The following is a 26,893-nucleotide window of genomic DNA, read 5'->3' on the forward strand; positions in this document are numbered from 1 at the left end:
CATATACCCATCCAGATGCCATTTAAATGTTGAAATTATACCTGCCTCCATCACGTCCTCTGGCAGCTTGTTCCATACATGCACCACTCTCTGTGAAAAAGATACCCCTTAGGTCCTTCTTTAAAATCTTTCCCCTCTCACTTAAACCTCTTGTTCTGAACTCCCCCACTCTAGAAAAAAGACTTTGTCTATTCACCCTAATAGTGCCCCTCATGACTTTCTAAACCTCTTTCAGATCACCCCTCAGATTTTGACACTACAGGGAAAAAAATCCCGCCTATTCAACTTCTCCGTATGACTCAAACTCTCCAGTCCCAGCAACATCCTTGTAAATCTTTTCCACCCTGATTCAGTTTTAACAACAACTTTCCAATAGAAGGGCAACCAGAATTATATGCAGTATTCTAAAAGTGGCCCCAACAATGTCCTATACGGCTACGACATGACATCCCAACTCCTATACTCAGTGTTCTGACCAATGAAGGCAAGTGTGCAAAATGCCTTCTTTATCCCTCTGTGACTCCACTTTCAAAGAAACTATGCACCTGCAATCCTAGGTCACTTTGTTCGGCAACACTCCCAGCTTTTGCTTTTGCTGCTGTTCATACAATCATTGAGGTATTGCTGGATTTAGTTAAGTGCATTTATATCTAAAAGGAGTTGCAATGATTTGTCATACATGTTTTGAAAATCAAATCTGGCTCCAATGTATCCTGTCAAGGTGTTTGTTAAACCTTTATTTGCTGTGATTCTGAGCCAGAAAACTGGGAAATATTAATAATTTTGGGATGTGGACATCACTGGCATTTATTGTACATTCCTAGTTACTCCGATAGAGTTTCACAAGTCATTAATGTAGTTAAATATTGAGAGCAGACGGTTCTTGCCTAAGCATGGTCAGTACTTGTACCACCCTGTTGCAGTCCACATCAGTTCAGCCTGGTGAATTATAATGCGCTTTGTGTTCTTGTGCACAAAATCTGGGTACACAAATTAAAACAAGATCTTGTGGTGCCAGTTTCTACTTCCTGAGCCAGAAACTCAGGGTTTGAATCCTGCTTGTTTTTACAATACGCATTCATAATGTGGTCAGACGTTTTGTAACATACACAAATGGCAGAAAGTAAGAGCAGGAAAGATTCCTGGTCAGCCATGATCAGAATGTCTCTACCATTATGTCGGTAGCTTCAGATTGCACCATGTATGCACACAGCAACCCGGTCTCTATGAGTGAACTGTAATACCAACACCACCACACATCAAAACATGCCTTTCATCAATCCTGTGTTTTGCCTTTGTAAAGCGTTGGCTTGATCTGAAACTCCTTGATAACCCCTTGCTTGTTTTGTGAGGTCAGATTTGTCTTTTAATGCTGTCACAAGTACCTCATTAAGGAAAAGACAGAATTGTATGATACAGCACTTCTAATAACCATAGAAGGTTTATATCCTGGTGCTGTAACTTGAAGAGGGTAGATGCCCACATCATTACACCACCAAGAGGAATGGTTGCAGTCGAATCATTCAGTAGAGACAGGGCATTTGGCTCACGTGGTGATATTATTTAAGAAAGGCTGTAAGGAAAAGTCAGGGAACTATAGACCGGTGATCCTGACATTGGTAGTGGGCAAGTTGTTGGAGGGAATCCTGAGGGGCAGGATTTACATGTATTTGGAAAGGCAAGGACTGCTTAGGGAGTGTCAACTTGGCTTTGTGTGTAGGAAATCGTGTCTCACTAAGTAAATTGAGTTTTTTGAAGAAGTAACAGAGGATTGATGAGGGAAAAGCAGTGCATGTGATCTATATGGACTTCAGTAGGGCATTCAACAAGGTTCCTCATGGTCGACTAGTTAGCAGGGTTAGATAACATAGATTACAGGAAGAACTAGCCATTTGGGTACAAAATGTAGAAGACAGAGGGTGATGGTGGAGGCTTGCTTTTCAGATTGGAGGCCTGTGACCAGCGGTGTGCCACAAGGATTGGTGCTGCTTTTTCATTATTTATATAAATGATTTAGCTATGAATATAGGAAGTATAGTTAGTAAGTTTGCAGATGACACCAAAATTGGAGGTGTAGTGGAAAATGAAGAAGGTTATCTTAGAGTACAATGGGATCTTGATCAGATGAGCCAATAGGCTAAAGAGTGGCAGATGGAGTTTAATTTAGATAAATGTGAGGTTCTGCATTTTGGAAAGGTAAATTAGGACAGGATTTTTACACTTAAAGGTAAAGTCCTGGGGAGTGTTGCTGAACAAAGAAGACTTGGACTGCAGGTTTATAGTTTCTTGAAACTAGAGTCGCAGGTAGATAGGATAGCGAAGAATGCATTTGGTATACCTGCCTTTATTGGTCAGAGCATTGAGTATATGATGGGAGGTCATGTTGCAGCTGTACAGGACATTGGGAGAAAGTGAGTGCTGCAGATGCTGGAGATCAGAGTCAATAAGTATGGGGTTGGAAGAGCACAGCCGGTCAGGCAACATCCGAGGAGCAAGAGAGTTGACGTTCCAAGCTTAAGACATTCCTGAAGAAGAGCTTGTGCTTGAAATGTCAACTTTCCTGCTCCTTGGATGCTGTCTGATTGGCTGTGCTTTTCCAGCACCACACTTTTTTTGTACAGGATGTTGGTTAGGCCACTCTTGGAATACTGTGTGTAATTCTGGTCTCTCTGCTGTAGAAAGGATGTTGTTCAACTTGAAAGGGTTCAGAAAAGATTTACAAGGGTTGCCAGGGTTGGGGGGGTTCGATCTGTAGGGAGAGGGTGAATAAGCTGGGACTATTTCCCCTGGAGTGTTGGAGGCTGAGGGATGACCTTTTAGAGGTATATAAAATCATGAGGAATATGGATAGGGTAAATAGGAAAGGATTTTTCCCCAGGGTTGGGGAGTCCAAAACTAGAGGGCAAAGGTTTAAGATGAGAGGGGAAAATTTTAAAAGGACCCAAGTGGCAACGTTTTCACACAGAGGGTGGTGTGTGTATGAAATGAGCTGTCAGAGGAAATGGTGGAGGCTGGTACAATTACAACATCTGGGTAGGTATATGAATAGGCAGGATTTAAAGGGATATGGGCTAAGTGTTGATAAATGGGACTGGACTTGTTTAGTATATCTGGTCAGCAGGGATGAATTGGGCAGAAGGGTCTGTCTCCATGCTGTACATCTCTATGATTGTTACATTTAGATCACAGAGGAAAGCATTTGTTCCTTAAAATACCTTTCTTAATCACCAGGTTTTATGGATGTTTTATATTTTTAGGAGACTCCAAATCTCTTGCTTCTTCAGACCTCTGAAAGGCTTCCACCTGCATTAGTCTTCAACTGTCAGGTTGGAGTTGGTAGGACAAATTTAGGGATGATACTAGGAACCCTTGTGATGTGTCATAGAAAAGGCTTTCCTGAAAAATGGGGGTAAGTAGACATTTTGTTGTTGAATAGAATTTGAAACCAAAAATGTGAAATTAACCAAAATGCAATACTGGTGACGTCTCTGGTTGCGACATGATATTTGAATTTTGGCCAAGTCTTATTTTATGCTTTGTTTTCTGGCTCATATCTTGATGCCTGAAAGTAAGGTGGCTTTGGGCAAAACAGGAACATTCCCTGACATTTGATTGCATTGCGATGAGCTTGATGAATTTATTCTAACTTATCCTTCTGGCCCTTTGCAGAGATAATCAGAATACCAGTGCTAAAAAGAGGGAGCAATTGCAGATGATCCAGAACTTTGTCAAAAGCCTTCCGATGGGGCAACAAATTGTGGAAGAGGTCAGTGTTGGTTTTACTATTTGAGGGCACAGACAGGGCTTTCTGCGAATTTATGGTTTGATAACTTGTTGGCTACTAATTTGAGAACAAGATCTGATTCATATAGCTGAATGACCAAACCAAAAATTCTTGTCCATGTATTTAATTTCCTTCTTGGTCTTGTCCCATCTTGACCTTCTGAATTCCTGCATTTCTACAACATTCTGTTGTATGAACCTTACTCATTCTGTTGAATTCAGTGTCATGTTTTTTGCCTCTCCCTTTCCCACACTTTGCCACCAACCAATTAGATCCTAGACTTCGGAATATTCTCCTTCAATTCTCTCTGTTGCATAAGGTCCGCTTCTTTTTGATTGCCCATATTCTTCCTTTGGCTTCAGGTCTGCTTTTTTTAAATTGTTAAAAAGCACTAATCCCCATATCATTTAGTATTGAAAAATCTATTGACTTCTGGCTTGATTATATTCAACTTAAGAAGCTTGGGTGGGGCTTGGGCTACGGGAGAAAGTGAGGACTGCAGATGCTGGAGATCAGAGCTGAAAATGTGTAGCTGGAAAAGCGCAGCAGGTCAGGCAGCATCCAAGGAACAGGAGAATCGATGTTTCGGGCATGAGCCCATCTTCAGAAATGAGGAGGGTGTGCCAAGCAGGCTAAGATAAAAGGTAGGGAGGAGGGACTTGGGGGAGGAGTGTTGGAAATGCGATAGGTGGAAGGAGGTAAAGGTGAGGGTGATAGGTCGGAGTGGGGGTGGGGGCAGAGAGGTAAGGAAGAAGGTTGGAGGCTAGGAAGGTGGTGCTGAGTTCGAGGGTTGGAACTGAGACAAGGTGGGGGGAGGGGAAATGAGGAAACTGGAGAAATCTGAGTTCATCACTTGTAGTTGGAGGGTTCCTAGGCGGAAGATGAGGCACTCTTCCTCCAGCTGTCGTGTTGCTATGGTCTGGCGATGGAGGAGTCCAAGGACCTGCATGTCCTTGGTGGAGTGGGAGGGGGAATTGAAGTGTTGAGCCACTGGGTGGTTGGGTTGGTTGGTCCGGGTGTCCCAGAGGTGTTCTCTGAAACGTTCCGCAAGTAGGTGGCCTGTCTCCCCAATATAGAGGAGGCCACATCGGGTGCAGCGGATGCAGTAAATGATGTGTGTGGAGGTGCAGGTGAATTTGTGGTGGATATGGAAGGATCCCTTGGGGCCTTGGAGGGAAGTAAGGGGGGAGGTGTTGGCGCAAGTTTTGCATTTCTTGCGGTTGCAGGGGAAGGTGCTGGGAGTGGAGGTTGGGTTGTTGGGGGGTGTGGACCTGATGAGTCATGCAGGGAGTGGTCTTTTCAGAACGCTGATAGGGGAGGGGAGGGAAATATGTCCCTGGTGGTGGGGTCCGTTTGGAGGTGGCAGAAATGACGACGGATGATACGATATATATGGAGGTTGGTGGGGTGGTAGGTGAGGACCAGTGGGGTTCTGTCCTGGTGGCGATTGGAGGGGCGGGGCTCAAGGGCGGAGGAGCGGGAAGTGGAGGTGATGCGGTGGGGAGCATCATTGATCACGTCTGAGGGGAAATTGCGGTCTTTGAAGAAGGAGGTCATCTGGGTTGTACGGTGTTGGAACTGGTCCTCCTGGGAGCAGATGCGGCGGAGACGAAGGAATTGGGCATATGGGATGGCGTTTTTACAGGGGGCAGGGTGGGAGGAGGTGTAGTCTACTACCTACAACATTCATCCAGCAGTATGTACCATCTACAGAATGCACTGCAGAAATTTACCAAGGCCTCTTCAACATCACCTTCAAACCCTTGGCTGCTACTATTTAGAAGGCTAAGTGCAGCAGGTTTGTGGGACCACCACCACCTGCAAGTTCTCCTCCAAGCCACTCACCAGTCTAAAGTGGAAATATGTTGTTGCTGGTCCAAATTCTGAAACTTCCTCTCTCACACCATCATGGATATCGTCCAGACACACTGCAATGTCTGAAGAAGGTGGCTCACCACCGTGTTTTTAAGGGAAATTTGGAATGATCAATAACTGTTGATCTAATCAATACGGAGCACATTCTATGATCAAATAAATGAAATAAATTCACAGCGCTCTCGGTAGCACTTTCCAAAAAAACCCTCCTTCTTTGAGTGAAGAAGTTTCTGCTCATCTCCGTTTTAAGTGTCCTGCAGTGGATGAAAGTCAATGTTACTTATTATTTCCCATGGTCTGTGTGTCATCCCCCACTGAGGCATTTAGTAGAGTGACAGAGCCTGGATTTTCTTGAATCACATCACTTGGTTTGTTTCAATGAGAGTTGAAAGTGTAATATAAATGATAAGTTGTGTGATAAGAGCACAACAATGTCAGAATGATTTCTCTCTAGCATAGAATGCTGTGGTTTTACATAACTGTCCAATGCAGTCTTGGGAAGGTCTTTGAAGAAGACACCCGGTTGAGGTATGCTGTTTAAAGTTCTAAGTGACACTGGACTTCAACCCAAAAGTCAACGAGGCAATACTTTCCCTAACCTTGTTTTGAAGTGTTTGAGTTGAGATGAGATTTTGGATCAGATGAAGCATGTTGGTCTTCTTGGAATTGATTTTTAGGTTTTGTAATTGTGAAGCGACAATGAATGAGGAGTGAAACAAGAGGTAGAATATTCACAAGAAAGGAACTGAATGATTATTTTTCAAATGGTAAAGTGAAGTTGAAGTCATTTATTATTCAGCTGAAGTGTGAGATTGTTTTATTTCCTTTTTTTCTATAATCTTCTACCATTCATTTGAAGCTTCAGAAAAACAAAAGATTTCAAAGATTTCTATCACATTTAGTGACTGATTCAACTATTTCTGAATTGTGAGCTGCAAATCAATGCACAAAGGAGCTGATAGAGAGCAGGCTTTCTATCATGAGTTAAATTCTAGCTTGTTAAATCATAAACTCATGAGCATAGAAGTAGACCATGCAATCCTTTTGATCAACAATTTGGTCAATCTAATTTTTCTCCCTCCTTAGCTGTGTTCCAATGGCCCTATCATTCTTTCCTTTTCAAAGTATACATCCATCTCCCTTTTATAAATTGCTATTGAATCTGCTTTCATCACCCTTGCAGGCAGCACATTCTAGACTGTAGCAACTCACTGCGTAAGTTACTGATCTCATCTCCCACACCAAATCCTTAAGTCTGTGTCCTCTGGTTACTGACCTTGTTACCAGTGGAAATCATCTCTCCTTATTTACTCAAAACGTATCATTTGAATACCTCTATTAAATCTCACCCTGCTCTGAGGAGAATAATTCTGGCTTATATTGCTCCGCACAATGGAATTCTGTCATCCCCTGTATCTCTCGTGCAAATTTCCAATAAATGTCACAATGTCTTACAAATTCTAATAATCTCACTCTCATTGTTCCGCTAAAGAATACATACAGAGTCTGCTAAGGCAAGGAAAACATTCAATTTATTGAAGAAACATCTTTATTGAAGAAACATCTTTCTGTGGCTTCATCTTGCAATGAAGCTGGGAGAGACAGCAGGATGATATGACATGACATCAGTTCCTGTGCTGATATATACCTTGTCTCATTAGCGTGTCAGGTCAATCTAAAAGCTTATACTACACGAAGTATTTGGAATGATGCTACAAAGAGATCTAAGCTGGATAACTGGTCCCTAATGACTCATTGCATTAACATACAGTCATTGAGCCACACAGTTCTCGAGGAGTCTAGATTTAATTGCTGATCTGTGTTAAGTTAGTTTATTATAGGACACTGAGGCCAATAAAGGCAACTTCAGGAATCCCATGCTGTACATGGATGTCAAATAATGGGAGCCTGGGTTAAACAAACAAACATACAGATTATGAGCAGGAATAAACAGTTTGGCTCTTCAAGCCTGCTCTACAGTTTGAATAAGATCACGGCTGTTCTGACTGTAGCCACAATTCTGCTTTCCCTGCTACCCTTCGACTCTCCTATGAGTCAAGAATCTACCTATCTCTGCCTTAAAAAATATTCAAGCACTCTCCCTCCATCACCCTCTGTGAAGAGAGTTCCATAGGCTAATGACCTTCTAAGAGAAAAAGACATTCTCCTCATCTCTGTCTTAAATAGGAGATCCCCTTATTTTTAAACTGTGCCGCCTAGTTATAGTCACCCCCCCACATGGAGAACTATCTTTTCAGCACACACCCAGTCAAGTACCTTCAGGATCTTATATGTTTCAATAAGATCTCCTCTCATTCTTTGAAACTCATTTGCTACATATTCACTTGTCTAACCTTTCCTGATCAAATAATCCTATCATCCCAGGATTGAGTTGAGTGAACCTTCTCTGAATTGCTTCTAATGTTGAATTGCTTATAATATTGTTATGGACCAGACCCTCTCAAAACATTTTAAGAAAGCACCCAGACCCTAACTTTGCTGGTTATTTTAAGGAGGAGTGAATGGATATTTCAGGAGAGATGCAACTGGTCAAATCACTTAGTTTTAAAGAAAATAGAATTTATTTCCAAGATTGCCAAATGAAACACAAACAAAAGAGAACAGAATGCCGAATACCTTAACCTATCCGAAAACGCAACAGATTATTCCAACTTAATGATGCTGTTCCAAATTCCTGCAGCATTCCCCATAAATCCCCTTTGGCACATAAGGTAAAGTCAAACACAGGGTCTTATAGGAGAGACAGAGAGAGAGAGAGAGAGAGAGAGAGAGATGGCAGAGGGACTCAGCATGGAACTCCTTCTTCGATGTAGCTGCTTCTTGGACCAGTTGCCTTAAACTGAACTGACTGCTTTTCAGTGAACAGCCAGACTTCTAAAACCAAACCAAAGAAAAGCTGGGAGAACTGGCCACTCCCCTTTTATTGTACAAGTTTTTTTTTAAAACTTTGAAAGCCTTCTCAAGTAGTTCAATCCCAGACATTTCAGGGTCTGTGTCTTTACAACCTCCTGGAAAAAAAGCCAAGGACAACCTAACCTTGTTAAAGGAGCATCATCATCACAATATCTTTCCTTAAACAAGGAGACCAAAGCATGCTGTTCACATTCACAGTTTGTGCTCAGATAAGGGCCTGCTGTCTTTGGCATTACCAGGTTGTAATCAACAGGAAAACATAGTGCAGTGAACGAGGATCTAATCAATGTTTCATACTTATATTTTTCTTCAATTAGGCGGACACAGCTATTGCTCAGTACTCTTAAATGCATAACATTAAAGAAGACATCTATGAATACAAACAGAATCTAAATGAGGGTCTAATCAATGTTTCATACTTGTATTTTTCTTCACTTAGGTGGACATAGCCATTGCTCTCTGCTCTGAAATGCATAACATTAAAGACGACATCTATGAATACAAACAGAAGCTGGAGGGCATTGGGGAGAATTGCCAAGTTGAGGTAAATGGGTAACTATGGAAATTGCAGGGTACCAAGGAGACTATAAGATGTGGGAGCATAAGTTCACCAGTTGGCTGATGGAGTCAGCTGTGCCATTCAATGGGATCATGGCTAATCTGATAATCCTCAACTCTGCTTTCCTGCCTTTTCTCTATAACCCTTGATTTGTTTACTCATTAACTGTATAACTCAGCTTTTAATATACCTAATCACCTAGCCTTGATAACCCGCAGCGGTAAGGATTAATTACCGAGAGAAGGAAATCTTCCTCATCTCAGTCTTAAATGTGCAACACCTTATCCTGAGATTACATCCTCTGGTCCTCGACTCTCAACATCTACCCTATGAAGTGCCCCAAGAATCTTAAATGTTTCAACAAGATCACCCTTCATTCTTCGAAAGACCAATGAGTATAGACCAAACGTACTAACGTCTCTTAAGAAAATTCCTCCCTGCCTCGGATCAACCCTGGTGAACTTTTGATGGACTAACCCCAATGCCAGTATATCCTTCCTTATATAAGAGGACTAAAACAATTCACTGTCTTTTAGTTGTGGCCTAAATGGTGCATTGTATAGTGTTAGCCAAACTTCCCTACTTTTATACTTCATTCATTTTGAAATAAATAGTGATATTCTATTTACTTTCCATATTACTCACTGAACTGGGATGCTAGATTTGTGGTCCATGCACCAGAGTACCCAATCTCTCCATTTAAATAATGCACGGCTCCTGTATTCTTCTGTCAAATTGCATCACCTCACTGTGCTCTAACACGCTTCTTAACTCATTGCATATTCATACATGGGTAAAACATTAAATTTTAAACTCCACTCTCTAGTATACATATTTACATAGTGAAAAGGCACCCAGACAGCACTTCAATCACTGCAATGTGGAGCATTACTCAACCTCTGTACCTCGCTACCTCTCCCTGGAAATATCAGGGACCAGGCAACAAACAGGGTCATAATTCAGTGAAGCCTCTCCAGAGGTTATATTAAAAGCTAATCCAGTGGGGGAGGAAAGTGCTTATCCCTAGAGTTGACGTCAGTGCCCCACCTGGTGGGGAGATTATATTAAGAAAATATGGCTCCAGTGCCATAAAAGGATGAATGATCTGCACTCTGTCTGCACTCTATCAGGAGTTATAAATTGTCTACTCAAAGCTTCATGCTCCAAGCAGTGTGAGTTAATATTGGAAGGTTGCCAGTGCAGGGGTCTGCCACACACAAGACTGGGTTGTCAGGCATCTCCATCAGATGCCTCATGGAAAATCAATATCGCTTCATTGCAGTTATTGGTATGGCTGTACTGGCCAGCACTTGTGTGACACAGTGGCTCAGTGGTTAGCATTGCGACCTCACAGCGCCAGGGACCCATGTTCTATTCCAGCCTCGGGCGACTATCTGTGTGAAGTTTGCATATTCTCCCTTTGTCTGCATGGGTTCCCTCCGGGTGTTCCAGTTTCTTCCTACAATCAGAAGATGTGCAGGTTAGGTGAATTGGCCATGCTAAATTGCCCATAGTATTCAGGGATGTAGGTTAGGTGCATTAGTCAGGGGTAAATGTGGGGGAATAGGTCTGGGTGGGTTACTCTTTGGAGGGTTGGTGTGAACATGTTGGGCCAAATGGCCTGTTTCCACACTTTAGGGATTCTATGATCCCACTTATGCATCTGCCAGGCTTCACGTTTAAAATGTAAACGGAAACTAAAACTCCCAGCAGCTCGTAACTAGAAGAATGCACCCGTGATCATTTTTCATGAAGGCTGGCATGGGTTAAGGACACAACCATAAAAATGGCTTGGGGTGAACCCTTCACAGGTATTTTGCATCATATGATGCTTTATTATTTTTCAACTGGAACTCTTTGACTATACTGAATGACGTTATAATCAGAAACTTTCACTACATTCTCAAACTACATTCTTCTTTTGAAGAATGTGCATGGCTGGTGTGACTGTGGCAGAGAGAGGTGGGGGAAGTCAGATGCCTGCCATAAGGCTCCTTATCCCCCTTTTGAGGATCAGTTCACTGAGCTGATAGGAAAGTCAGGAAACCTACCCCTGCTGAAGGGTAGAACGGAGATCCATAGTCTTCTAGTGAGAGGGCCTCCAATCTGTTACTCTCAGCTACATGTCTAGACAATAGACAATAGGTGCAGGAGTAGGCCGTTCTGCCCTTCGAGCCTGCACCACCATTCAATATGATCGTGGCTGATCATCCTTAATCAGTATCCTGCTCCTGCCTTATCTCCATAACCCTTGATTCCACTATCCTTGAGAGCTCTATCCAACTCTTTCTTAAATGAATCCAGAGACTGGGCCTCCACTGCCCTCTGGGGCAGAGCATTCCACACAGCCACCACTCTCTAGCCACAATGTTTTTATAAATTCTTGGCTAAGGATGGCAGCTTGCAACACTTAGTTCATTTGTTTTTCATGCGGCCTCAGACCTTGTCCCCAAGCCAGGTAAGGACAGCAAATTTTCTTCCCTCAAGAGTATTAATGAACCAAATGTGCTCTTAAACAACAATGTTCAGTATTACTGAGACTAGCTTTCAATTCCAGATTTTATTGTTGAGATTTAAATTTGAACCTGTGTCCCTAGTGCATTAGACTGGGCCACTGGATTACTGGTCCAGTGATATTACCACTATACTACCATCTCCCTTAAGGGTAAGAATATAACATGATGTAGTAGAACTTACTATGTTTTCACTCCATAATGTAAAATTTTAAAATTAATATAGCTTCCATTTCATCAGTATAGAAGTTTTCTTGGGTGAAAAGGCTTTGTATGTTGGAAAGTTCTGAGACAGTCCAGGCTGATACTCTGACCAGCTTTATGTCTGTAACAAAATGTAATATTTTCAGCATGTGATGGATGTGTGTTGGACTCATTTCTTTCATGTATAGAACACACTCTTTTATCTACATAATATATCACTTAGACCAGTGATATTCACTAGTGAGGGTCAATTAGGAATGTGGAAAATTTTAACCTAGTAGTAAGTAGAATGTTACAGAATAATTTTTGATTAATTTCAATTTCTTTCTTCAAAAAGGTATGTATGTGATGCACAAAAATGATTGTAAAAAATAAAGATGTTAGTAATTGTGCACAGTTTGCCAAGTCAACAATACTAATTTATAATCACTTGCCATTTCCTCATTCCTGACCCTTGCCAAATTTATGATTCTCCTGCTTGTGGTGTCCTTGTCTGACTTTTTTCCTTGTCACCTGTGCCGCACACTGATCCTCGAACTCGTCAACCCACTATGTTCAGTGACTCTGTCTCACTTGCCACCTTCCTGACACGCTTCCTTGACCCTTATTGACATCGTTCTCTGCTTGCTGACCTTCTCACTTGTTATTCCCCACTCCAGCTTTGTTACTCACTGACCTGCTCATCATGTCCCTCTTGACCATTCTGTTGCCACTTCTCCCTCACTCCCTGCCTGTCTCCCAATCCTACCTCTCTCTCACTCCCTATCCTTCTTTCACTTGCCATCTTTCTCTGACTTGCTTCTCCTTCCCCATTTGCTACATTTCTCACACTTGCTTTCCCCTCTCTAATTTGCTCTCTTACTTGCTCTCCCTCTCTCTTGCTCACTCATCCTCTCTCCCTCTTCTTCTTCCGCCCATTGTCCCTCACTCCCACCTGTTCTCCCTCTCTCCCACCCGCTGTTCCACTCTCCCATTCATTCCCACAGTCACCTACTCAATCTCCCTTTCTTCCCAACCCACTCACTCTTTTTGAAATCTTGGTTCTGTGAAAAGTTCGCATCAGTTAATCCTACTAGTTTACAGGCTTTTAAAGTTCAAGGTTGGTCCCACCCAACTGGCATTCTTTGACTTACCTCACTTTTCCTCCCCATGTCTGAACTCTTGGGCTGTTTTTTTTCTCCAAAGGAAAATGTTTATGACTTCTCACTCTGTATTTTTATTTCCTGCTTCGTTTAGGGCAACAGCACCAAAGAATATTTTCTCCAAAGAATACTGCAGAGCACGGAGCGTTATTTCTATTTGATCGCTTTTAACTACTTTCTGCATGAACAGGTGATTACATGTGGCTTGTGCATCATACAGTAGAATGTGCCATGGTCTATAGCAAGGACTCTATGTGAAAGTGCAAAACCAGATATTATGAGTCTTCATTGCAGGAGGATGTGAAAATTTAAAGCATTGGTTGTCACTTACTGTGTGCTCATTCTCTCAACTTCCTGTAATCCTCAATTTCAGAGAATGACTGTCGTTTGGGAGCTGGATGAAGGGTGCTCAAGTTTATTTCGAGGTGCTGCACGCACCCAGGTACATGCACACATGCACATGAACACACAAATGTCACACATACATGCATGCACATGCCTTCTCATACAATGTCACACAGTCACACACACAGGCATCCACAATCACCCTCATGATTGTGTGTTGATTACAAGTGTGTAATTGTGAAGCTGTGTGTGTGCTATTGTTTATGATCTATACGTGATTACGTACATGTATGTCGCTGTGTATGCCCATGCATGTTTGTATTTGTGTGTCCGTGTGTGTGTGATTGGCGATTTGTGCAGCATCTCTTAAATAAATTTTGTGCAGTTTTCATACAGTTGTTAACTGACATTAGTTCCCTGATTGAGGCAGTGGTGGGGTGAAGGAAGTTGGGAAGACTAAGTGCTCATTGAGTAATGTTAATGTAGGTGGATTAAGGCCACTGGTCATTTTCTCACATGTTCCATGTTAATGATAAAAGCTGGACAATAAAGCTTTGGGGAACTTTTATTCTCTTCACCGTTGTTCTATTATGGACTGCCAACACCTATTTGACTTCTTCCTGGACCTGTTTATAAAACACCTCCCAGCTCTAGTTAACCCAGCCATTCCCCTTTCCTACCGCACTGCTATCTCCAATGTATTCATAACTAAGGAGTGAAATAGTTTAGAAACAACTATTTTTGTGGAAGCACCAATGATTCTTTTCCTCTCTAGCCAAGGATCAGTTTTAATTTGTGCAGTCTCTTGGGCAGTCCTGGGTGGTCAGCAATCTTTGAAACCAGGACTTAAATCACAAGGGTGTCCTATGGAATTCCCATTACTTCCCCCATCTTTCATCTGCACGAAATGTGCAGTAGGTCAAACATCACCCAGGATGGTTGGGCGAACTGAATCCACTTCTGATGCCAGTCTGGTGTTAGCAACCTGCTGTCTTTACTTCCTCAACTGTCCTTTGGTTTAAGTGTTTTCGAGAATGTCAAGCAAGTTTACATTGAGAGCTGACCATATTTACAATAAAGGGTCAAATGTCAGCGAAAAGGTGTTTCCGGAGCTGCTAGCCAGTGATATCAAATTTTCTGTTTCAATTTAGCATTACTTTCTCAAATAAACATGTTTTCTGGCATTTGCAAATGCTGTTCTTTTGTGTTTTGCTGACTTGTATTAACCGTTGTATTGTTTTCCAGTATCCTTTGGCCTTTTCACTTAACTTCAGCAGGTGGATGTGCAGGCACCCCTGGATGTACAGAATCTTGGCCGGTATGAATGTGTCTGAGCTTACTGCCCCTTGCGACTTAGTAACAAAAGGCATCAGAATCTTGGTAAGTTTGAAGCTGAACATGAATGGTAGGTTATGATTTGGAGACTGTGGTTGGCTATGTGAGTGAAACTGAGCCAGACCTGTGCCCCCATGTGAAAACATTGGACATCCCAAATGTAGGGCTTTATTTGGCTGGAATATATCCTTTGAAATCCAGCTTAAATTACCTTCCTTTAAATAACCGCATACATATCTCCATTGCCCAGTGTGTGTTCTCATGTAATTTAACTGTGACAATTGTATGATGCTGTTCTTTCTCAAATTTCAGAATGAATAACTGCGTATGAGGAGGAATCTGTATTGGATGTTTTGTTTTTTGCCTCTTTCCTTAGTCTAGGGGCACTGAAGGAAATTGTCACACTTCCACTAATACCTGCTCTCCACACAGCTTGGAGATTGATCGAGGAGATGTGTATCTCCCCTTGATTTGGCCAGTGTGGTTAGCTAGTTTGTGAGCCAAATATTCCTGACAATCAAAATGGCCCATATACCAGTCTGCTTTGGCAACCCTTGAAGTGTACACCACAACCTTTTCAAACGAGCTAAATTGCACTCCTTAATACAGCTGAATAACCTTCTTTGGAGGCAGACCCTGCTGAATTGCCTTTGTTAGTTAATCACAGAATGAAGGTTGCACGTGGTATGTTCATTATCCATAGCTCAGTATTTAAATAAGTGACAAACCTTCTAGTAAACACAGAGTTCAGAACCATGGGTCACTGTTTAAGGATACAGGCTAAGTCATTTTAGGAATGAGATGAGAAGAACTTGCTTCACTCAGAGAGTGATGAGTCTGTGGAATTCTCTGCCACAGAAAGTGGTTGAGGCCAAAACATTGAGTGTTTTTGGAGGGAGTAAGATATAGTTCTTTGGGCTAAAGGGATCAACAGGTATGCAGAGAAAGTGGGAACAGGGTACTGAGTTGGCTGATCAGCTATGATCATATTGAATTGTGGAGAAGGCTCGAATGGCTGGATGGTCTACTCCTGCTCCCATTTTCTATGTTTCTTTTGTCATTCATGGGATGTGGACATGCTGGCAAGTCTAGCATCTCTAATGGTTTGTAAGACCATTTGAGAGGTAGATAAATATCAAGTATATTTTGTGGGTCAGAAATCACATGTAGGCCAGGCCAGGCCAGTAAGGATGCCGGACTTTCTTCCCTAAAGGATATTCGTGAACCAAATGCATTTTTACAATAATCAATGATAAATTCACAGTCATCATAATTGAGACTAGCTTCCCAGATATATTAATCGATTTTAAAATTAAAATCCAGTGATGTGATGAGATTTGAACCCATATTCTCAGAACCCGGTCGCTGGATTATGATGTCTCTGACATTGCCACTGCATCATCACCCCTAGCTTCCTGGTTAAATGTTTGTGGGCAAAGCTGAAAAGTTTTACAGTGAACAGAAGTAGCCAGAGGAGTGTGATTTGAAAAGTAAGTAACTGTTATGACCCAAAGGATTAACTAAGGGCAAATTTGCATTTACATAGTGTTTTTCACAATTGCAAGCTATTGCAAAATTCTTCACAGCCACGTAAATACTTTTGGAAAGTAGTCATTGCGTAATGTTAGAACCTCTGCAGTCAGATCATACAACTAACAATGTGATTATGATCAAATAGTAATTTATTTGCGATGTTGGCCGAAGGATTCATATTGGCTCAGGACACTGGGCATAAGTTTTCTGCTCAACTTTCAAATGGTGCCATAGTATCCATTATATCTATCAGAGCAGGTAGATGGGACCTCAGTTTCTATCTTACCCAAAAGACAGCACCTCTGACAATAAAATGGTCACTGTGTACTGCAGTGGAGTACCATCCTCAGTTTTTGTATTTGGGTTCTGAAGCAAGCCTTGAGCACAGGATATTGTGATTCACAATTCCTTGGGCATTATTGAGCAAAATTCGACGTTTCAGGCAAAAGTCCTTCATCAGGAATCCTGACTGGCAATTTGTTAGACTGCAAGTCGCTTGGGGAAAGCACAGTTCGAAGCTTGCCTGGTATCCCAATCAATTTTCTTCCCTCAACCAACGTCCCTCCCCATTAAGAGTCCGTACACAGAACATGACTGGAATCTCATGTAGGCTTGACAGTCAGACAGGGGCTACAGGATTTTCTGCAGGCTGAATGTCTGTTGACAAATAGTGGCTTTGTGATTTTCCCAGTGCTGCCTCATAACTAATGAAGTTTCTTAACATTTCAGTATCTCAATTTGTTATGGTGGGCTTTGAACAAGCCTTTTCATGGTTACAAATCCAGCGCCAGAATGAAAAGTCACCAATATTCCAGAATGCTAATCAGAACCTTCACTGAATGTGAACTGCTTAGTGATGTTTCCCAGTATTGTACAATACAGCAAAGGAAGTCATGTAGTGCGGTGCTATTGGCCACATTTTTGTTTTATTCATTCATAGGATGTGGGCATCACTGACTAGGCCAGCATTTATTATCCATCCCTAATTGTCCTGAACTGAGTAGCTTGCTCAGCTATTTCAGATGGTAGGTAAGTGTCAACCACACTACTGCGTGTCTAGAATCATGTTTAGGCCAGACCAGGTAAGGATTCAAGGTTTGTGTAAAGATTTGTAGCTTGGGTGTTGGTTGTCGTAGTTGCGGTATATTCGCTGAGCTGGGAAGTTGATGTGCAGATGTTTCGTTCCCTGTCTAAGTGACAACTTCAGTGCTTTGGAGCCTCCTGTGAAGTGCTGCTGTACTTTATCTTCTGGAATTTATTTGGTTCCATTCCTGCTGCTTCAGGTTGCCAGTTCCGGTTGTTCATAGTAGCACATAGGCCTAGACCCAATATACCGGCCACTGCTATGGACAACTGGACTCGGCAACTGGAAGCAGCAGGAATGGAATCAAATAAATTCCAGAAGAGACAGTACTGCAGCGCTTCACAGTAGGTTCCAAAGCACTGAAGATGTCACCTAGACAGGGGATGAAACATCTGCAAATCTTCCCAGATCAACGAACATACCCACAACTATGTCAGATAAAGATGATAGGTTTCTTTCACTACAAGATATTAGTGAACCAGGTGGTTATTTCTGACAATCAGATTAGCTTCTTAGTTTTGGATTTTTAGATATTTTCTAAGCAGCCTATTCATAGATGCTGAAGGAGATGGGATTTGAATCTCCTGATCAACTGGTAGGCAAACTACCATTGCGCTACAAATGCCCCCTTTTCAACAGTGCGTTATTATTGAATTGAACTGAATTCAAATTTCTGCACCTGTCTCAGTATCCATGGAGCATTAGTCTGGGTCTCTGGATACTAATCTAGTGATATTACAACAACACTACCACCTTCCCCGAAAGGACCCCTCACCTTAGGACTTGATGGCACTATAAGCATGTCATAATGTGGCTAAAGACATTCATTTTTAATTGTAAATCCTTCCAATGCATCTAAAGTGATGGCAAAAGCAGGAAATTTTCTTGCAGCTCATTGGAATGGTGTGGACTATTTTACAATCTTTTGTTTCATTACTTGTCCCATTACCATTTTCTTAATTCACATAAGAATGAGAAGCGATCTTATTGAAACTTACAAGATTCTTTGTGACTTGACAGTGGAGATATGGAAAAGGTTTTATCCCCTTGTGGAAGAATGTTTGGCTTTGGCCACTTTCTGGGGCAGAGAATTCCACAGGCTCACCACTGTCTGGTGCTTTTCCAGCAACACATTTTCAGCTCACCACTGTCTGGGTCAAGATCAGATCTAAATGGCTTGCACTATACCCTTATACTGTTACTCCTGGTTTTGGACTCCTTGGTCATTGGGTACAACCTTTCTGCATTACTCTGTCTAGTCCTGTTAGAATTTTATAGGTTACCAGTGATCTGATGATCCAATGGTGTTACTGCCATTGAATAAATGCCAAAGCTCTTTGTTTTCCTATGTCAAACCAACTAAGAAGTAATCATGATTTTGCTTTTATTTCTACTTTGTTGGCAACCTACCTGGGGGCAGGTAATATTATTTGGAAAATGCATTGTGTTTGCAATCAAATCATTCAAGCTGAGCTAATGCTTGAAAAGTTGACTCTTGTACTTTCAATTGGTACATAAGATGAGATTCCATAGTGCAAAATCTGAGGCCCATTATGCTGATGTTCAATTGAAATGATCAATGTCTACAATTCCAGAGATACAATAACCCCATGGCTGTATTTATTGTAAGTTGATTTTGAAGGAGCTTTGCCTGAATGCTTGATGAACTGGCTTTAAGAGGGATATTAGTGGTTTTTCAATGACCCTACAATAAATCTGCAATTACAATAGAGATATTGCTGGTAGAATTTTCTCTGATACTTTTATGTTTAACTGACACAATCTATGTCTCAAGGTAGTACGGGAGTGTAGTGACATTAACTGCTGTCAACACTAGGTCTTTTGTTAAGGTAGAGATCGTTGTATTCAGATTCACTGCTGTAGTTTGTAGAAGACTGAGCTAGGCAGCTGATCTGTTGAATCTTATTGAGAGAGGAGGTTCTCAAGGTATGAAAAGTGCTTAATTTGTTCCAGACTCTGTCTTTCAGCATGTATAGAAGGCAGAATATTTAGCTGACCAGGTCTGTGAGATTTCTTTTGGCAAAGTTCAAGATCAGGCCAGTTCTCTTGTGAGCAGAGTTAAAGATAAAGACAGTAGCTTACAAATCTGGATATTGATATTGTGACAAAGATGTGGGTGTTCTGTACATTTTAAGAGCATTAAAAGCAAAAGAACTATCTGACAGAACCAAGTGTTCTGAAAAAATATATAATGCAACATTTGGTGGAACAACTTGATTAGCTGGTTGCCTGGAAACGACAAAATAGATTTGAGTACCCCGAAAAATACCGAACTCCAAACCAGTATGAATTTAGTATATTAACAATCTTAAAAGCCAATGACACATGGATATTATACCTGGGAAAATTGAACAGCTGAGATGAGAACTGCCAAGCCACCAGCATGTAAAAAGACTGCCCGAAAAATAGCTCTCTTGAAAGGTACCTTTATCGATCAGTAACCTGTGAAGCAGAATCCCCAAGAAGAAAAGAAGACTGGAATTCAGAGAAAACTGACAGCTGCCTGCTTTTGAGAGAAGAAGTGTTGTTTTGTAAATCTTAGTTGGGAGTTTTATTGGACTAGTATTACAGAAGGGAATGTAAAAGATAGGTTAGAGGAAAGAATTATAAAAGTTGTTAATTATTCTCTTTTACATTAAGAAATAAAGTTGTTAATTTTTACTTGGCCTATCAAATTTTCACAGATTAATGCACGGGATAAATCTTTTCTGTGTTGCGGGTTTTTGATTAGATTAGATTACATTACAGTGTGGAAACAGGCCCTTCGGCCCAACAAGTCCACACCGACCCACCAAAGTGCAACCCACCCATACCCCTACATTTATCCCTTACCTAACACTACGGGCAATTTAGTATGGCCAATTCACCTGACCTGCACATCTTTGGACTGTGGGAGGAAGCACCCGGAGGAAACCCACGCAGACACTGGGAGAACGTGCACACTCCACACAGTCAATCGCCTGAGGTGGGAATTGAATCTGGGTCTCAGGCACTGTGAGGCAGCAGTGCTAACCACTGTGCCACCGTGCCGCCCACAAATTAAATTAAGCAGGAGAGCTTACCTTGTATAACAATATGCAGCCATTTGCAAACTGTAAACTTTATGTATCTATAGTGGTTAGTTTGGTTCTTGCATGGAGGTAACTGAGAGTAAAGAGATTTCCAACTAGGTGGCATTTAATACTGAGACCAGAGCCCATTGATCTTTGCTGAGATAAAAGGTCTTTCAGTTAAATTGCAAAATCAAGCTGAATGAACTGTGTCTGAATTGTCAATAACCACGTCTTTTCCAGGTCTTGTTTCCTCAACTCTTAAATGGCTAACTCAATGAGTGAGAACAAATAAAGTATCACAAAGTCACTCTAAAGCTCTCCTAGAAGCACAGCAGTATTGACATTAAATACTGGGTGGAGCTAGCTACCAATTGTTCAAAATAGTCAGAACATGTCCATCAAGTTCAATCAGTGCATTGCGTCCAAATGCATTATGAGCAGAAAAATCGATGTTTCGGGCCGGAGCCCTTCATTGCTGATGAAGGGCTTCGGCCCGAAACATCGATTTTCCTGCTCCTTGGATGCTGCCTGACCTGCTGTGCTTTTCCAGCAACACACTCTCAACTCTGATCTCCAGCATCTGTTGACCTCACTGTCTCCCAAATGCATTATGATGAGACAGAGCAGTAGCACAGCAGGAAAGAAAAGGGAATGATTCTTACACTCTGGAACCCACTGCCTCATTGGACATTTTGCCCCAAGTGCCCAAAGATCAGTGGGTTGAGAATCAGCTGTTCAGTCACACGAAGACTCACTGCAGAAAATCATGATCCTCAGTAGACCTCATACTTGAGTCACGTAATGATAATGACAAGCTATTTTGATTCAATTTGTGTCAAGAGATTTCGACTTTGACCTTTCCTCTGTGGTGAATGAGTTCATTCAACTTGTTCCTGACGCTTGTGGTGACTGTTACTCCTATCAAAGATTGTCCTTACTCAAAGTCATCAACTTCCAGTCATATAACATAGAACAGTACAGCACAGGCCTTTCAGACCATAATGTTGTGCTGAGCATTTATCTTAATCTAAGATCAACTTAACCTGCATACCCCTTAATTTACTGCTGTCCATGTGCTTGTCCAGCAGTGGCTTCAATGTCCCTAATGTCTCTGACTCTATTACCATGATGGCAGTGCATTCCAAGCACCTATCACTCTGTGTGTAAAGAACCTACCTCTGACATCTCCCCATATCTTCCTCCAATCACCTTAAAATTATGACCCCTCGTGGCAGCCATTTCTGCCCTGGTGAAAAGTCTTTGGATATCTACTCTATCTATGCCTCTCATTTCTTTGACATTTAGTTTAAAAGTGGGTCTGTGGATGTTCTTTTTAGTCATTTAAGTTGTGTTAATTTTGTCTTTTAATTTACAAAACTGCTCCTTTTTCAAGGAACAGGATGAGAGAAAGACCAAGAAGTTTAGTTTATTTATTCGTGGGATGTTGGCCTTACTGACTGAGCCAGCATTATTGCCTGTCCCTAGTTGCCCATGAGAAAGTGGTGGGAAGTTGCGTTTTTGAATTGGTACAATCCATTTACTGTAGGTAGACCCACAGTGCTATTAAGATGGAGGAAGTGAAAGGGTGTTTGGTGGTTGTCAGATAGAAGAAGGTTGACATTAGAGAAAAAGCACAAAACAATGAAAGAAACTGTCATATGGAACCATCTAAAAGGTTCCACCAGTAATGAATTATTTTCAAAGTCACTGTTGTTATACAAGAGCTGGCACAAAATATACTATCCTGTCAAGTGATAGGTGTTCCCTCTATTACATCCAATCTTTGATTGTTCTCCATTACAACCTTTCTTATTTTATTGGTTCTGTACCAATATATTCATTATTCCTCAAAACCATCTTCAATTGTTGTTCCAAATATATCATCTGCACCCTGCAATCACCTGGAGCATTAGTATCAGAACAGACTACTTGGCCAAATTGCCTGTTTTCTGTGCTATAATTTCTTTGTGATCAAGAGAAGCTTTTTAAAACTTAATTACCACTTGACATAGAATCATAGAGATGTACAGCATGGAAACAGACCTTCGGTCCAACTTGTCCATGCCGACTAGATATCCCAACCCTTCCTAGAAACTGGCTCATATCCCTTCAAACCCTTCTTATTCAGATACCCATCCAGGTGCCTTTTAAATGCTGCAATTGTACCAGCCTCCACCACTTCCTCTGGCAGCTCATTCCATACACGTACCACCCTCTACGTGAAAACGTTGCCCCTTAGATCTCTTGTATATCTTTCCCATCTCTCCCTAAACCTATCCCTCTAGTTCTGAACACCCCTGTTCCAGGGAAAATATTTTGTCTATTTAGCCTATCTGTGCCCTTCATGATTTTATAAATTTCTATAAGGTCACCCCTCAGCCTCCGATGTTCCAGGGAAAACAGCCCTAGCCTTTTCAACCTCTCCCTATAGCTCAAACCCTCCAACCCTGGCAACATCTTTGTAAATCTTTTCTGAACTCTTTCAAGTTTCACAACATCTTTCCGATAGGTAGGAGACCAGAATTGCATGCAATATTCCAACAGTGTCCTAACCAATGTCCTGTACAGCCAAAACATGACCTCCGAACTCCTGTACTCAATCTTTTCTCATAGTTGTGATATCCACTACTATGGCTTTTGAAATCTTGGTATTGGTTTCTTCACTTTTCTCGATTCCTCCCAAATGAGTGATCTGTACCCCCTTAGGCTGAACATGGACAAAAGAGCAAAACTACAGGAAGTGAGGTGAGAGTGACAATCTTTGACATCAAGACTACATTTGATCAGAGGTATAACCAAGGAGCTCTAGCAAAACCTGAATCAATGGGAATTGGGGTGAAAATTCTCCCTTGATTGGAGTCCTACCTAGGACAAAGGGAAGATATTTGAAGTTGTTGGAGATCAGTTGGAGAGGCAAAGTTCTTCTAGTAGTGTTAACACCGGAGTATTAATCCAGAGCACCAGGAAGTGTTCTGCCATGGCAGATGATAGGATTTGAATTCAATAAAAATCTGGGATCCATGGCAATTGTCAGGAAAAATCCATCTGGTTCACTAGTGTCCTTTAGTGAAGGAAACTGCCATCCTTACCTTCTCTGGTCTACATGTGACTCCAGACCCACAGCAATGTGATTGACTCTTAACTGTCCTCTGGGCAATTAGGGATAGGCAATAAATGCTGGCCTAGCCACTGATGCCCTCATCGCATGAATGAATTATAAAGAAACTATCCTAGTCCTAGACTTCTCTGCCAAAGAACAGGAAATGACATCACCAACCCAAAGAAACCCAAACACACAAATAGAAAGCAAAAATCAGCAGCAGTACTTCATCTGGAGGCACACTGAAGATGTTACCTAGTATGGTGATGAAATGTCTGAAGATGAACCTTCTAGCTCAGCGAGCAAACCTACATCCAGAACCTCAACCTGAGCTACAAATCTTCTCAAAACTCGCTAAGACTTGAATAATACCTAAAGTTGGGCTGAGAAATAACAAGTCACATTCATGCCACACAAATGCTAGGAAATGATCATCTCAATCAAGAAAGAATCTAGTCAACACCCTTGGCATTCAATGGCATTTCTTATCTCCTAATTCTCCAGTTCATGCCCACTATCTACAAAATAAGAGTCAGGGGTGTGATGGAATACTTATCTGGATGTGTGCAGCTCCACCACAGTCAAGAAACTCAACACCATCATGAACAAAACCGCCTACTTGACTGGTGTCTTATTCATCACCTTCAACATTCCTTCCCTTTACCATTCACACAGTATGGCAGCGATGTGTACCATCTATAAGATGCACTACAGTAACTCATCAAGGCTCCTCCGACAGCACTTTCCAAACCTGCAACCTCTTCCTGCGAGAAGGCTAAGGGCAATAGACATATGGGAACATAAGCACCTGCAAATCCCCAAGAGCCGCACATCATCCTGCCTTATTCCTTCAGTTCCACTGAGTCAAACTCCTGGAGCTCCTTCTGCAATAGCACTGTAGGTGTTCCTATGCCTCATGGACTGCAGCAATTTAAGAAGGCAGCTCGCCACCATCTTCTCCAGGGCAAATTGGAGCAAGCAATAACTGCTGGATTAGTCCTTTACACCCACATCCTGTGAATTAATTTTAAAAATCTATAAACCCATGATGTTGGCAGTAGTGAATGGTAGATCTTGGAATATTGTACTGTTCTTTTAATAAATTAACTTTAGAATTTTGGCCTTCATACCTTTGACAAGTGTCCAGCAGGCATATACTAAAATAGGAAACCACAGTTATTTCCTGCTTCGAAATTAGTTTTGCAATCCAGGAAGAAAAGAGTGCTGTGGTTCCAGAGTAGGTCTGTGAGCTTGCTTTGTAGGGTTAGAAGTTCAGTTCCTGGAAGTGATTGCAATCCTTTAGAAAATAGTTAATGTCAAAGAGCGGGGGAAAATATTCACAGACTACACTCTGACTGCTATAAAAGTATGAGGGGAGAGGCACTGATGGCAAGTCATGCTGCCTGGGACAGTAGCACTCAATTTTAAAACGTTCATCCTTGTTTTTAAATCACTTCTCCCCCTCCCTATTGCCGCAATCTTGTCCAACGGCACAATGGCTCAGTGGTCAGCACTGTTGCCTCACAGCGTCATGGACCTGGGTTCGATTCCACCTCAGGCGACGGTCTGGGTGGAGTTTGCACATTCTCCCCGTGTCTGCATGGGTTTCCTCAGGGCCTCCGGTTTCCTCCCACAGTCCAAAGATGTGCATGTCAGGTGAATTGGCCATGCTAAATTGCCAATATTGTTAGGCACATTAGTCAGAAGGAAATGGGACTGGGTGGGTTACTCTTCGGAGAGTCGGTGTGGATTTATTGGGCCGTAGGGCCTGTTTCCACGCTGTAGGGAATCTTATCTAAACACACTCCTCTCTCAGATCTCTACTCTCTTTCAATTCTGGCCTCTTGCACATTCCTAATTTTCATCAGCTCCCTATTGGTCCTGAGCATTAGAATTCCCTCCTCAACTTTTCTCTCTTACATCTCCTTTCAGTCCACCCTTAAAGCCCACACTTTGATCTAGTGCTTGGTCATCTGCCCTGATATATCTGCATCTGGCTCAGGATCCATTTTTGTTTTCATCATCTGCCGTTGAAGTGCCTTGGCATGTTTTGAATTGCCAAAGACTGTAGCCTAATGCGAGTGGTTATTATTGTAGAAGGCCTAGAACCTGGAAAGGATAAGAGATTGTCTATCTGTGAATATGACACTCAGATGGTAACTGGCCTCTCTGTTTAACAGGTTGCAGATGAAGCTCTGGATGTTCTAAGCACATTGAAAGAAATGAAAGTGGCCAATTTCCGACGGGTTCCAAAGATGCCAATCTACGGCATGGCACAGCCTAATTCAGAGGTAGCTCAACATATTCTTGTGATATCTTATTATAATATAGTAGAGATTGTTATAGTGCTACTCATACAGCACACTTGTGAAACAAAACCTGGCATCACCTTACCTCAGTTTTTAAACTTATCTTCTCATTGTTTTTCACTCTTCTTTCCTGTTTTTTGTACTTTACTCTCGTACACCAGTTTGTAAAGTTCTTCTTTGCCCATGTATCTTAGTCCTTCATTCTGGTTTCACAACAAATTTCCAGGGTTAAATAAAAACAAAATACTGCTGGTGCTGGAAATCTGAAACAAATGCAGAGAATGCTGGAGAATCTCAGCAAGTTGAGCAGCATCTGTAGAATGGGAAACAGTGTTAACATTTCAAATACGGTATCATTCTTTCTTGAAGTTTGACATGTTTCAATCTAAGGTGCAGCAGAACTATGAATTTAAAATGACAAATGATGGCCTCGTGCAGATCTAGCATCTGTCCAGACAGAAATGTCAATTTTTCCAGGACAATTAGTGATGGACTACAAACAGCTGGCCAACTACTCCCATGTAGAGTGAAATTTTTTTTAAACAAGTTAGCATTTTATATCGAATGACTCTTCTTTGGAACAGAAGGAAAGTCCTATTGAACTCAAATATGTTTCTCTCTTGACAGATGCAGCTGGATGTGCTGAGTTTCTCAATTCCTTTCCTTTTTCTTAATTTGAGGTCTACAATGTGCAAAATATTCTGCTTTTATTTCATCATTTTGTAAATGGACTTGGCAGCATTGAGAAGATCTCCATCACAGTCTGGGAAACATTCAGAAATGTTTATTTTATTCATTATATTATTATATAAGAAGCAAGCGGGTAACTAGAGAAAGGATTGGTCCACTATAAGATAATGAAGGAAGGCTGTGTGCCGAACCTGAGAGAATGGGTGAGATTCTGAATGATTACTTTGCATCAGTGTTCACTGAGGAGAGGAACATGATGAATCTCGAGATTAAGGATAAAAGTTTGATTAGTCTGGATCACGTTGGCCTAAGTAAGGAAGATGTGTTGCGTATGCTAGAGCTTATTAAAGTGGAAAGATCCCCAGAACCAGATGGGATCTATCCCAGGTTGCTGAGGGAGGTGAGAGAGAAA

The 26,893-nt window shown here is 41.6% G+C and overlaps 1 protein-coding gene across 7 annotated transcripts in view; it reads left to right on the plus strand.

Moving 5' to 3' along the window:
- The window catches only part of LOC140484610 (paladin-like), a 252,098-nt gene that overhangs the window by 92,332 nt on the left and 132,873 nt on the right, over nt 1–26,893 (plus strand). For all 7 annotated transcript variants that reach the window (XM_072583121.1, XM_072583124.1, XM_072583122.1 and 4 more), the window contains 6 exons: nt 3,258–3,409; nt 3,670–3,766; nt 9,033–9,137; nt 13,106–13,201; nt 14,602–14,736; nt 25,663–25,773. In XM_072583121.1, coding sequence (XP_072439222.1) covers nt 3,258–3,409; nt 3,670–3,766; nt 9,033–9,137; nt 13,106–13,201; nt 14,602–14,736; nt 25,663–25,773 — 696 coding nt within the window. The remainder of the gene's footprint in view (nt 1–3,257; nt 3,410–3,669; nt 3,767–9,032; nt 9,138–13,105; nt 13,202–14,601; nt 14,737–25,662; nt 25,774–26,893) is intronic.

Source organism: Chiloscyllium punctatum, chromosome 13, assembly GCF_047496795.1.
Source record: "Chiloscyllium punctatum isolate Juve2018m chromosome 13, sChiPun1.3, whole genome shotgun sequence".
NCBI lineage: Eukaryota > Metazoa > Chordata > Chondrichthyes > Orectolobiformes > Hemiscylliidae > Chiloscyllium > Chiloscyllium punctatum.